We start from the raw sequence: 14470 nt of genomic DNA on the forward strand, positions 1-14470 counted from the left end.
TTCAGTTATAAATATTTAAATTACATATTGTTATATATATATATATATAATCAACAACACTCTTCTTATTATTAGTACAGTACTATTTTATCTATCTCATAATTTCTCACACAAATTGTCAAAAATCTTTTTGACCACTTTTAATTTTAGCACAAGATCAAAATTACAATATAGAGCATCATTCAATATAAGTCCAATATTTGTATTTGCTTTATAAGTTTGTTATATGTAAAAAATAATAAAATACAATAACACTAAAAAATAGCTTAAAAATGACATATGACAAACTTTGTTGTCATATAATTGTGCAACAGAATACAATTTATAAATTAAAATATTTACTCAAGTAAATACTTTAATATATATATAAAATATAAATTGCTAAATTAATTTTTATTAGATTTAATTATTCTGTCGGTTCATGTAGTTTCATTAAATTTTTAATTAGATTTTTATATTTTTTCGATTGAGTTTCTATACTATATCAGATTTTGTAACTAAATCCTTGGTATGATAAAAACGTTAGAATTAACAGAATATTTCATTAAATAAAACCAATATGTCTAACATTTGACTGGATATTTCCTATAATTTAAGGAAATATTCCGTTAATTCTAACTTTTTGTCATAGTAGGGACTTAGTTACAAAATCTAATACGATATAGAGACCCAATTAAAAAGAAAAAATATAGAAACCTAATTAAAAATTCGATAAAATTATAAAGACCGATAGAATAATTAAATCTTTTTATTATAATTATTATCATAAAATTTATTATGATACAATTATTATTATTATATAAAAGTTGATACTAATTTTTTATATAATGAGTTTAAACCACATTATTCTCTCTAATGATATCATGTCAGCGATTCTAAATATATGACAATAGATGGTAATTATCCCATCCTTTTTAAGTAAAATAAAAAAAGTTATAATTTTAACTTCCTTAATCAATTAAATTTATTAGGACAAATAATGTAAAGAAATGAAATGAAAACCAAATTTACATGAATTTCCTAAACCAAGAAGCGTGACGTGGATAGCCTATTTTAATGTAAATCGAATTCACTTAAGTCGATTTAGATTTTCATAGATAAATCGAATTGAATACATTCGATTTAGGATTTGCATAGTAAATTAAATTAACAAACATCATTCGATTTAGGGTTGATAGCAGTAAATCGCCCTTATTAGACTCGATTTACCAGGAATGATGAGTGCATTAAGGTAAATCAAGTGAGATGAATTCGATTTATACAAGAAACAAGATTATAGGGTAAATCAATTCTACTAAATTCGATTTACCATTTACAAACAACTTTATTAAATCAAATTAATTTAATTCGATTTAAATTACACGTCCAACCTGTATAAATACCAATATCATGTTGAATCCTCATTAGAGTGACACACAACATGACTACGCAGGATAATTTTCTAGTTCTTGTGTACTATAAATGCACGATTAAAAAAATAATCGGAAATTAAATTTACTAATAAAGATTCATTGAGCGTCTTTTTTAGACCTTCTATAAGCCTGGTTGATTTTCATAATACTACCGTACTATAGGAATTGGATCTACATGGAATGAAACGAATCGAGAAGTTATATTATGGAATTCCGATTTCTATTCTTTGGGATGGGGTAAAGTACGACTCGTTTATGATAGGCAATGACGAGGATTTGCAAGTTTTATTTCACTGTCATCGACAGTTTCCGAATGTGCCCTGAACTATTGGCGAAGTTTGTGGATGTGGTCTCTAACTCAAAAGGATCAAACCGGAATCATCAATCAGCAGCCTTCGGTTTAACCTCTGTTATTGCGTCTTTATCTATACCTGTAATTGTATCTGCGCGAAAAATATGGTGGCATCTCCATCTTTTATAATTGATCAACACTAAAACGAGATTGTAGAACAAGGTGCTAACATAAATACTCCTATTATGATTTTGATTTCTAGGACAGTTGAAATACCGGATATGGTGGAAAATGTCCTAAGAGATGATGATTATGTAAAACCCGCCATAATTGCTAATGACAGTAATGATAATATAGGGAGAAGTATTCTTATCGGATCCGATAGAACATCAAACTCAAAACTCAACAGTACTCGTCGTATTTTTTGACTCTAAACTTGGATGCGATGAGACCAACTAGGCTTCACTTTTACTGGTTTCTCCATATCAGGTTATGCAATGAGGTTCACATTGGTTATGTTGGTCATGAAATTCGAACATGTACTGAACCAAGGAGTGGTTCTAGGAGCGCAATGCATGTTTGGAGAAGGGGAGGGGCTCCACATGTGGTCCTCTTCCCAAAATGCTTTCATCTTTATGACCGTGTTGGTAAGCCAAGAGTTGGACATGATGAGAGGTTCAGTGTCCCTCGCATCCCTACCATTGTTGAACTCTGTATGCAGGCCGGTGTAGATCTTGCAAAGTATCCCACAAAAAGGAGAACGAAACCCGTATACTGTATTGAGGGGAGAATTGTTGATTTCGAATCAGTTGCGGAAGATATTGAAAATAAAATAAAACTTTCTTCTGAAAATATCAAATCTCTTCTCAATGCATCTCCTGTGCTGGCAAGGCATGTAGAGAATTTCCCAAATTTAGTGATGAACAATAGCAATCTGGATTGGTTGAGTGAGGAAGAACGGAACAAAGTAAGGGATTTAAGTAGTCATACCCTAGAGGCATGGTTTGAGATGATTTCAGGTGCAAAGAATGTGCAAGGCTTCAAAGCATCAGTCTCGGAATGGTTTACATGCGTGGCAAAAGGCAACAATAGATGATTTTGTGGGTCTGAATTCTGTTTGGCATGTCGACGATTTGAATGGATCTCCTCTGAATAACAATTTGAAGAGATATTATGGCAAGGCTCCGGCTGTGGTGGAACTCTGTGTGCATGGAGGGGCTCATGTTCCAAATCAGTATAAGAGCATGATGAGATTAGATGTTGTCTCCCCTGATCGAAATGAAGTTGACCTTGTTGCTTGATACATCATAACCCCCTTTGAAGTTAGACGATATATTTTCAATCAAGATTTGAAATTCAATCAGATAAGATTTTGGAGTATTGAGTTTGATCAAAGCTTTGGTTTGGTCCCCGTTGCTATTTTTTCTGTTGTGACTTCTATAGGTCAAAATTCTTGATCTTCATACATAATAAATGAGTTTCTAGCATATTCTATCTTCAGAAAAAAATACATAGCTTAAAGGGAGGTATAACAGATATAAGATATTTCATTATCATGTTGTGGGTCTCAAATTGGTATGCTTTCAGCTCATCAAACTGTGCAGTTTTTTGTGAAAAAGTGTGGACTATCGACACTGGAATTGATACTAATGAAAGACCAAACAGCACGTAGTCCAAACTTCAATGCACATAAATGAAGATTCTAGCAGCAAGCATTAAAATAGATCTGAACTTTTATCTTCGGTGACAAACTTCAAGCATGCCATTGGTATAGTCTTCTCTAAAGGATGCTTATTAAGTTCTGGTTTTCAAGTCACCTGAGTTTGCTTCCCTTAATATTTGTTGAGCATGATTCCTTGCACTTACTTTTTAGGTTATTGGTTGCTGAAAAAGGTAAGATTGTGGAATGATCCAGAACTATGGAAATCGTTCTGTTATCACACAGAATTTGTAGGCTCCACATAGAGATGTTTTACTAAGAGAAAAACTCCTTAAGTTACCACACCCATTATTGTATATTCAAATGCATTTTTATTTGGTGGATACTCCAACGAAGATTTTATAATTGTATTCATGTGAAATATTTTCTTTTGACCTTGGATGATGGATTGTAGGATTAGATTTTGATAATTACAATTTCTGTTAGTACCTAATTAAATCAAGTTGGTTAGTTGCTGCATGAATCTTCTTGAAGCTCCAATACACCAAGTTTGAATAATCAAAGTTTGCTACAAATTGGACAACTTATTAATGATCTAGATTATAGTTATATACCTTTCATTTTGGGCTAGTAATTTGTTAACAATACTATCCCTATAGACAAAAAAAAAAAAGAAAAAAACTTCTATGTGCATGTGTTGTATAGGAGTTATGAATGAGAATGAATATGGTGTAGAAAGAAAAACTCCTTAGCTTCCTATGTTTTTTCTTATGAGTGTTAGAGTTGAAAATATGAATTTAACTTGCTTTATTTGTAATCTTCTTTTATATATATAGATACCCCTGAATCAATTAAACCTAAATAAAAATTCAAATTTATTACAACCATTACAAATAATGAAACCAGAGACAAAAGTATATGGTCCATATAATACCAATAAATAGGTTTTTTTATTAAAATAAATAAAAAAATCATTAATTCCTTAAATATGCATCCATGAAATTAATTCCCACAATATGCAGTTCCATCTCAAGGGAATGACCCACGAAATGGACCAGGATCCACTTCAAAGACGGCAACCATGAAATGGGCAAATCAAGTCCAGCGTCCGCGAATTGGATCAACACCATGACGGTACACGCGAATTGGAAGTAGCAGGCCAGACGCGAAAAAGTTGCTATAACAGAGGAATTTTTTATGGAGATTGTTACCGGCAAGCACAACGATGATATTGCCTTGGCTCTCTTTTCTAGTGATCTTGAACGAGGCTTAAAGTTTGTAGATGACAAGGAAGACATGTTCCGGAAGCATATACTCTGCTAATCTAATTTTCCTTCTCATTGTTGTATGTTTTAAAATTCATAGTATAATTCACTTGATGGACTGTACAGTACAGATTGGCAAAAGAGCAAGTAAAGCCATTGAATGACCTTGATAAAGTGAGGGAATGGATTGAAAGTCGTGGGCTGAAGCGAGCGGCAGTGACCAATGCTCCAAGACCTAATGCAAAACTCATGATCTCATTGCTTGGTCTCTCAGACTTTTTTCATGCTGTCATTATTGGTGGAGAATGTGAACATGCCAAGCCAATGCATGCATGTACGGGACCGACGCACTGGAAACTTGCAGCCTTCATCAAAAACCCAAACCATTTCGTTGCTGTCGTCATTGTTGTGCGTATTTCGTGGGCGTCGCAATGAAAATGCACCATTTCGCATGGACCAACCATGCCTTGGCCCAATTCGTGGGCGCCTCTCCTGATATGCTTGACTTGGAGTTCCACGCAGATTTTGTCAGGCAATCTCCCCATTTCGTTGGTGCTTTCCTGGAGTTGGTAGTCAAACCCAATTCGTGGGTGACTCCCTTGAGATGGAGCTGCGTATTGTGGGAATTAATTTTATGTATGCGTATTTAAAGAATTAATGTTTTTTCTTTATTTATTTTAATAAAAAAGCCCCAATAAATATGGTAGTGATGAGACAAAAAAACCTTCCATTAAAAACCTTTACTAATGCAACTCACACAAACTAATTAAGTGATCCCAACAGAGTCTCCAATACAATGACTCAAGGCACTTCTAAAATAAGTAATATAAAACATTTTTCTTATTTTCTATTGAATATTTATTTCTTTAATTCCACTAGAATGCCAATTGTTAATGTCCTCTTTTAGTTACAAGTTACAACATAACATCACTAACATTTTCCGCTACTGCCACAAATTACAAATTGGTGTTAGGAAGAATTGAATTCTTGAGAAAAATTTTGCCACAAAAAAAGAAAGAGACTAATCTTGAATAATCCAAATATGATATTAAAACTATTTTATGTCTTGATTATGATCTTGGTTTTGTGGTGGTGGTGCAGTCCAATATTCTTTAACTGCTACAAAAATCTTTTGTCTGTTGTAAGGTCCATCTTCATGGTCAGTGATTCTACTTTCCCATTGCATTGCATCTGCAAAGCTCTTCATCTTGGTCAACACATCAACATCATCACGCAATATGACACCACCTTGTGGCCTCAAAATCCTATCCATCTCTAACAGAATCTGCTCCATGTTGCATCTGTATGCATGTGACAACATTAGTTTTATGGATTAGAATTTACAAGGTTTGTAAAAGACAACACTCACATACAGAATAAATATATACATTTTTGGTAATAGAATTATATTGTATTTAAAAAAAGTGATGAAATCCACATATCTAATAATTTATTTTTACTCTACACAATTTCATTCTGCATGAGAGTAGGCACCGTAGTAAATTGTAACCTTGTTTTATTATAGGTACTGTTCAAATTTGTCTATTTGTAAAATTTTTAATTGTTTTTATAATTTAAATATTTCTAACTAAATTTCTGTACTAAATGATAATCACATTTTTTTAAAGAAATTTACTACAGTATATATAGGGGGCTTGATAAAAAAAATTTAAACTAGACAACCTGACTGGAAAACATTTATAAAAGTATAAAGGATTAAAAATGTTTTAATATAATAATTTAATTGAAAACCTTAAATTATTAAATTATATAAAAAACTAACTAAAAATTGAATAAAACTACAGAAATTTGAAGAATAATTTTAACCTAAACCAGAAGATGTCGTCACCCATTTTTTTTTCCCTTTTCATCGTCAAAATGAGATTACCTGTTTTGATAGAGGTTAAACACTGAATCACCATGAATGAAGTCATAAGTTCTTGGGTAGGTAGACATGGCTTCACACCTAAGAGAAGACAAGAGTAGTAAGTAATTAATTTCAACTACTATCATGTGCTCAAAAATATATTAATGACAAGATGAATTGGCCCATGTTTTATTATTATAAAATTACTAAATCTGAATCAAGTGTATCTGTGAAACAGGTTCTTGTCTACAATAGAGGACAAATTTTGATGGAACGGAAGTTATTTTTAGCAGAAAATAATATAATATGAAACTAATCCTACTAAATTGATTTGTCTTAGCAAAATAAAAGTTGAGAGATTGATTTGGTGATTGAATTTTTTTGAGGATTAAAATATCTAAAAATTCTTTGAAAATTGATTTGGGATATTACTGAAAAAAAACAACTTACCAAGAGATCAAACAACTGTATAGTGACAATAAAATGAAGAACAAATACCCAAATTGATCCTAAGGAATTTTAAATTAAACATTTTAATCCCCAACAAATTTTATTCTTAAAAAATCCTCAAGAATTACTTCTGTTAGACAATTTGATCCTTGCATCGTTTTGAAAGGGACTACTTGTCATAGAGTGTATTTTTTGAGAACTTAATTTGTCTTATAATAAAATTTGTTAGTGACTTATTTATCCAAAGACTCTTAGAGAATAAAAATTTGTTGGGAACTAAAGTGTCCGATCTAAAATTTTTTAGGGACCAAATAGGGTGTATACTCTAAAATGAAATAGATCAAGTAACTAAATAAAAGGAAGTAAGGTATATATACCAGTTTTGATAGGTTCCAATCAATCCACGTTCATAAATGGCACCAAGAGTGTTAATTTCAGCCTCAACAGGAACAACATTCATGACCCAAACAGGATCATCAACAAGTGCAGCTGCAAATCCACCCAAGTAAGAGTTCATATCAAGCACATTTCTGTACCTCCCTTTCTCTGCTAGTTGGTGATCAAGTTTCTTGTAATATGCAACTCTCCTTGTCCATAATTCAGTGTCCTCTTTGAACATCTCACCACTTATTCCTTCCAAACTTCCACTGCTTATCCTTGGTGGAATTGAGGTTAGCCTCTGGGGCCATTTTGGTAATTTTCCACCAGCAACTTCTTTTATGTCGTTTACATCAGGTAGTGGGGTTAAGCAGGTGTCCAATTTTGTGTACCTGTAATCAAAATTGAAAGCATGGTAGGGTAAGCATCCAAAGGAAATATAATAATGTAAATAATAAAAATATAAAGAAAGAGCATACATAGGGATTGGATAAATTTTGTTTTTATTTTCGATAAAAACAAATTTAATTTGTATGCTATGACAGTATAAAATTTTTTTTACAAACATTCAATTATATATGGATATATCAACAAAAATAACTAATTTTCAAACTCATCACTTAAAAAATCATCTAAATTCATAAATATGATTGAAAAACTATGTAAAACTCTTTGTACTGTTCAATGTATCAAAATTAAATTAACTATTTAAGATTTTGGTCTTTATGAAGTTTTTTCATGTAAAAAATAAAAGAAATAATTCGGAAGTAAAATGGTTCTTCTTGGTGATTTTATATACAAATCAACTTGCTTACAATTTCTGTCAAATTTTGAACTAAAAAGTTACAAGAATTTAGAGTAAACAGAAAACCAAAAATAAATAAATAAATACTTTCTGTAGAGACCAAAAAATGAGAAAAGAAACTCCTAATATAAACAGAGTTGATATGGTTTAGAAGTGAGATAAATGAAGATCTCTTAAAATATAAAATAAAATTTGGAGTAACATTATCTTCTGACAACAAAGTAAATGCATACATAGACACCAAAAAAAAAAAAAGTAAATGCATGAATCTATAGCAATAATATGAAACACAAACTAAGATTCATGATTAAGTAGGTAATAAGTAGTAGGTACTTGAGAGAGGTTTTGCTAACAAAAGCTGCAATATGAGACATAGCAAACTACAGTGTCTAGTCTCTTTCTATCACTCCTAAACTCTCTTCGGATGCAAGAGTATTTAGAATTTACCTCTCTTCTCTTCCTCTCTTTTTTTTTTATTTTCTTTTTTCACTAGCAGACAACACACTTACAAAAGCTAAGCTAAATGCAATACAAAGAACAAAAACAAAAATCAATATTAACAATAATATGAGAGTGCAAGTGAAATTAGGTTTTAATATCTTTAGAATAGATTAAAATAAGTTTTTTGAGAAAAATCAAAATGCTTAATACAAGTTTTGAAAACAAAATTTTGGCCTTATTCATTCGGGGAAAAGAAAAATCCCGAATGATTTTAATGGCAAACAAACAACAACAAAACATTATCCAATTAAGTGAGTCGGCTACATGGATAAGAGAAAGTCGTTAAATTTTATCATATGTCATGTCTATAGTAAGAATATTTAAACGACTTTAGTGTCAGTTTTAAAAAATTCTTAAATTTGTATAACATGTATTACTGTCGATCTTTACGTAAGAATTCACCGAATATATTTTTATCTAAAAAATTTATTTTTCTTCTGAAATAATTTTATGATAATTGCAAAATAATGTTAAAATCTAGCTAGTCCGTCCTAAGTCCTCAATGAATTTATGACATAAAAAATATAACAATACTGAAAAAAAAATGTGGAGTGTGACCACTTAATTACCATGCTGCATCTGGATCCTGTGCCTGACAGAAGGGTTTACCATTCTTGAAGATTTTTCTCTGCATCTTGCAACGAACATGATTGGTGGGTTTCTGCCAAATAGCAAGATCGCCTCTCTCAACAAATTTCTTCCAACAAAGACTCTTAGCAACTTCTTCAATGGACTCTTGTTCATCTTTGAGGCTCTGACGTGTCCTCTCCCACCCTCTCCAGTGTTTAGCATAGTTTATTGGTGGTCCTGATAGGATCCAATACCCACCAGGACGCAACACTCTATCCACTTCAGTTAAGTATATTCCATCTGCCAATAAATCACTATTTTTGTCACTATAATAATGGCTACATTATTTTCACTTTGTCACTATTACTCTTGGTAATTCACTAGGTCCCAAATGCGAACTAGTTTGATTAATTAATCGGAATACATTGTCATAGCTTAATAGTCTAAATAAGTTTTGAGTACATATTCAAATTGGTATCTAAGGAATTTCAGATTGGATATTTTGGTCTCTAAAAAATTTATATTTGCTATAAGTCTTCGAGAATTACTTTCGTTGGATAAATCAGTCTCTTTATCACTTTTAATCAAATTTTTAATATGCATGTTGGATAAATCTTTAACGAATTTTATTATAAGACAATTAAATCCAAAAAATAATCGGTATAAGACAAATTACTCTACTTCAAAACGACGTAGGAACCAATCTGTCTATGAAATTAATTTTCGGTGTAGGAACTAATTTATTAGAAGCCAAAGTATCTGATCGATCTAAAATTCTTTGAGAACTAACTCGAGAGTTTATTCAATAAGTTTTTAATGCTTGACAAATGAAAAACTTATCATTTTAGTTTCTATGAAATTTTTTCTTATGATTTTGATCCAAAAATTTTTAGAAAAATTGCTTTCTATGATGATCCTTACATAGATCAACTCGAAGATTAGTACTTAAGTACTTATGCTTCAAATTAACATTTGAAAATGATATTTATGTGAAATGACATTAGCAACCAATTTCACAAATTTTAAGAGATTTTAGACTAAAATTATTTAATCATAAGACTAACAATTAATCTAACTACAAAATGAAATACCATGACTTGGAAATAATTATTCATAAGGATGATTATTCTAATGAACAATATTTTATGTTAAAAGAGAAAATGATGTACCTACCAAACTGGCCCCAAGGAATAAGGCAACGTGAGCAATGAGCGATGTCAAAGGCTCTTGAAGGGTATGGAAGTCTTTTTGAGGCAATGACTCCAATCAAAGCAGGGACACCTCGTTCCAACGCAAATTGAACCTGTGCCTCATGTGTGTCTCTTGGTGCAAATGACACTGTTAATATGTCACGGGACAAAAGATATGCTCCAAAACTTGCAACCTGATTTTTGGATATCAAAATTCCAACTTAGAGCACAACTTAGAATTGAATTATAAATAACTAACTTATTAGATCATTTCTACTCTTACAAAAAATTATAATATTTGAGAAATACTTACAAAATTATAAAGTATATTTAATTTAATACATGTTTCAAAAGCTTATTTTTATCTAAATTTTGGCTATATTGGGGATTGATTAAAATTGTAATCTTTTCATGTGTTAAATGTTACACAGTTAGACTTATCATATATTCATATATAATATATGAAAAGGATAATTTATCTTCCTATCTTTAAGAGATATTAGAGCAACTGAAACACAAAAAATAAGGGGAAAAAAAAGAAAAAAAAAATGGGGTAAAATATGAATGACCTATAGTTTTAAGTCAAGTTCATAAAGTATGGCGTACTTTTTCCTGATTAAAAATGTCTATTATTATCTTTCAATGCATGCACTCATGCAATGCATCATGTTACTAAAATTAGTGCCCTGGTGGGGATCCTGTGATGTAATTAAATCTGTGTGTATATAGCGACAAAACAAAGCACATGGCACATCATAATTCCCATTCATAATTTCGTTTAATTAAACTCCTTTTGAAAAAATAACTTAAATAATAAATACTTAAACTAAAAATAGTTTATAAAAAATTTATTTTGTGTTTAGTTTTTTAGTTCTAAAAATACTTATTTTAAAATAAGAGCTATAAAAAAAATTTTATTAAAAAAAAAGTCATTTTTTAACTTCTTCATAAGCACTTAAATAACTTTTTAAAAGTTATAATTTAATTTTAAAATTACACCAAACATTAATGGTATAACTTTTTATAAGTTAAAAAAAATTACTTATGAACCTTTCAAATTCCAAATCCTCTTGAGCCTTTTAATTTGTTTTACTTCTAATTGTAGTTTATGTTAATAATAACCGGAGTAAATATCACAAGAATAGGAGAGAAATTAATGGTGTGAAATCTTGATTAAGCAAAAAATGGGGTAAAGTGGGGCATGATTATTGTGACGGTTTGATAGTAAGTAATTTTAGTCAATGTATTATTAATTTATTATTATTGTGCTTTTTACCTATTCTCAACCATCAACATAAAATCAAAAGCAGAGGACCATGTGAATTAAAAATAAGTTTGGTAGCATATTAATGCAAAATCTAACCGAAACATTGAATGATTGGATAAAACTTTCGGTACTTCATTCATCAATACTCTTTACTTCAATTTTTAGAATAATGTACTAAGACTAAGATTGTTTTGCAAATAGGGGTGGTAACACTACCCAAATTCGCAGGTATCCATCCCGCCCTTACTCGCTCGAGGCGGGTAATTACCCGTATCTATACTGGAGCGAGTTTTAGTGGGCAGGTTTTTGGGCGGGGTGGAACGGGGTCGGGTTTAGGTTAAACCCGCTTCTACCCGCCCCGATATATATAATAGATATATAAATATATATATTTTTAATATATAATATATGTAATATATATAAAATAATTAATAAAATGATTAATAATATTGTATCATATTTAAATTTTTACTTTAATTTATGTTATGAATGTAAATAATGGTTATATAATTTTTAAAATTTTATTTTATTTTTTGGATTTAATAATTATTGGGGCGGGCGGATACCCGCAGGGGCGGATTAAGGTTTAATATTTTACTACCCGCTGATAGAAGCGAGACGAGTTCGATGCGGGTTTTTGTTGAGCGGGGCGGGGTTGGGTAGAACAAAAATCCGTCTCTATCCGTCTCGTTGTCACTCCTATTTGCAAACCAAATTTTGATGTTATCTTTTTTTTTCTTTTTTTTTCCTTCCCTAAAAAAAGTTAAGAAAATAATAATGAAGTTAAGATTCTCACGATATTTAATGAGCCTTTTATTTATGTAAAAACCAATTTCTTAAAAATAATATAAACAAAGCAAGGGGAAAAAATATCACCTCACAAGCTAGATTTTCTTTTCCTATATTCCCTTATTCTTAATTATTCTTTTTAAACATCCAATCCATCTTCATCAAATATAGTCTAGGAAATTTCGTTGCACTTTTAGGAAATGACTATGAACTCAAGCATAAATCAAATATATCTTCAAATTTGAATTATAAATCCAAGTTATTACCAAAATTAACCATTCAAAGAGCAACACAAGAAGACAAAAAAGAAAGAAAGAAATAAAGAACACGACGAGGGAGGTTCAATTATTGGAAACTGAGAAAATGGGGCATTATCTTGCTTTAGATTGTTCAATGGGGTTTATCCACAACTCATTCGACTAGTTATAAAAGTAGATAAAACCTGCTGAGTTATTATTCCTCTCTTTTCTTAAAAGAAAACCTTTTTTCAAACTTTTGAATATAAGTTATTTTTAAGAGCGAATTAATTTTTTTTAGTTGATATCAAGTCAATTGTTTCAAATTTTGTTTTTATCTTAATCTAATTTTTATATTTTAAATTTTAATTTAAAATCCTAAATTTTCTAAAAGGTAAGAGTTTAAAAAAATAACTAATATTAACTTAAATTTTACCAGCAATTACAATTACTTATTCTAGTTATACTTTGTCAAAGCAATTACAATTACTTATTCTAGTTATACTTTGTCAAAGCATGCCATCCCTAGTTATATTTTAAATGATATAATTTTTCTATACTCATCATAAAAGGAGTCATCATATAAGGGGCGGCGAATTCGAACCTCACTATCTTTAGTCTTCTTTTGAACCCAATAAACTTATATAAACCAAACTTTACCCTAATTTCTAAGCCACTATGAAATTCAAAACAAAAGACATGAAACCGGTTCAAGAGAGACAAAAACCGGTTCAGTCAATAAAGAACAAAAGGCAAAACAAAAACAAGTACTGAAATACGTACCCCACAACCCGTATCAATGGCGGTTCTGATGGACCCATCTCGAAGCTTAATCAGCTTCGCAATCTCATCAATGTAAGCGTTAGCTCCACGCGGAAACATCGTTCCTCCACCGGGGAATCGGAATCTGTCTCCATCGAAATGGACCCAATTCTGCATCTTCTTCTCCACCGTTAACTCCTTGTGCGGCACGTTCGCGTACCACGCCGAGTCCCGACTCTCCGGCCACCGAAGCGGCAACCGGTATCCGAACGGGGCCGGAATCCGGCACCGGAGAATCTCCTTCGGTGCCGGACAGTGCCTCTCCCGATATACGAGTCTCTGTCGGGGGAATTTCAGGGATCTTTTCAAGTCCTCACATGGGGTGTACTCGTAGAGTTTCGGGTCGCATGGTGGTGCGTGGTACTCACGCGCCGCTGTGGCAGGTGGGTCTTGGAGTTTGTGTCTGGCCTCGAAGTGGAGGGTGGGAAGCTGGATTTGTAGGGTTGATGGGGTACTGGTGGTGGTGGTGGTGTTGGTGGAAGGCTGGAAACATGTGGCGGCGGAGAGGGTGGTGGCGGCGGAGTAGGGACGGTGGTGGGTCCAGAGGCCGAAGAGGTAGAAGAGGGAGCAGAGGACGATGGAGAAGGTGATGAAGTAAAAATTGGTGAATGGTACTAAGGTCTTATTGTATTGTCTTTTGGAAGTGAAGTTGTGGAATAAGCTTTTGAAGTTATTAGTATTGTTAGCCATTTTTGTTCTATTCTTTTCTTCACTAACACCTGTTCACTTCTACAGTTCTACTACTACTATTACTAGTCTACTAGAGAGAGAGAGAGAGATGATTGAAGTTGATGAAGAAGATAGAGTAGAGTGGTTTCGTTGCTACTTGCTCTCTCTAGTGTATAGTGTGGGATTCATAATGTTGTTTTAAATGGAATGATACTAGATGAACCCATTTATCAAATTAGTCATGTGTTACTTTACACCTTTTTAATATTTTTAAGAAAGGTGGTGTAAAGTTAGAAA

At 31.8% G+C, this 14470-nt stretch overlaps 1 protein-coding gene across 1 annotated transcript; it reads right to left on the reverse strand.

Annotated features, from left to right (window-relative positions):
* Positions 1-5451: 5451 nt before the first annotated feature.
* LOC107480376 (probable methyltransferase PMT15) lies at positions 5452-14378 on the reverse strand. Its single transcript, XM_016100506.3, has 6 exons — positions 13466-14378; positions 10374-10584; positions 9200-9500; positions 7324-7716; positions 6518-6595; positions 5452-5930 (listed from the first exon to the last, which is right to left on the reverse strand). Exons 1-6 carry the CDS (start codon positions 14192-14194, stop codon positions 5684-5686), a joined length of 1959 nt encoding a protein of 652 aa, XP_015955992.1. The 5' UTR covers positions 14195-14378; the 3' UTR covers positions 5452-5683.
* Between the last annotated feature and the right edge of the window lie 92 nt (positions 14379-14470).

Source organism: Arachis duranensis, chromosome 3 (assembly GCF_000817695.3).
Source record: "Arachis duranensis cultivar V14167 chromosome 3, aradu.V14167.gnm2.J7QH, whole genome shotgun sequence".
NCBI lineage: Eukaryota > Viridiplantae > Streptophyta > Magnoliopsida > Fabales > Fabaceae > Arachis > Arachis duranensis.

Coding starts and splice junctions, on each gene's coding strand:
- LOC107480376 (XM_016100506.3), bottom strand. CDS start 14,194: ATGGCTAACAATACTAATAACTTCAAAAGCTTATTCCACAACTTCACT. Junction 7,717..9,199: donor CAGGATCCAGATGCAGCATG/GTAATTAAGTGG, acceptor TTTTGATTACAG/GTACACAAAATTGGACACCT. Junction 6,596..7,323: donor ATTGGAACCTATCAAAACTG/GTATATATACCT, acceptor GTCTTCTCTTAG/GTGTGAAGCCATGTCTACCT.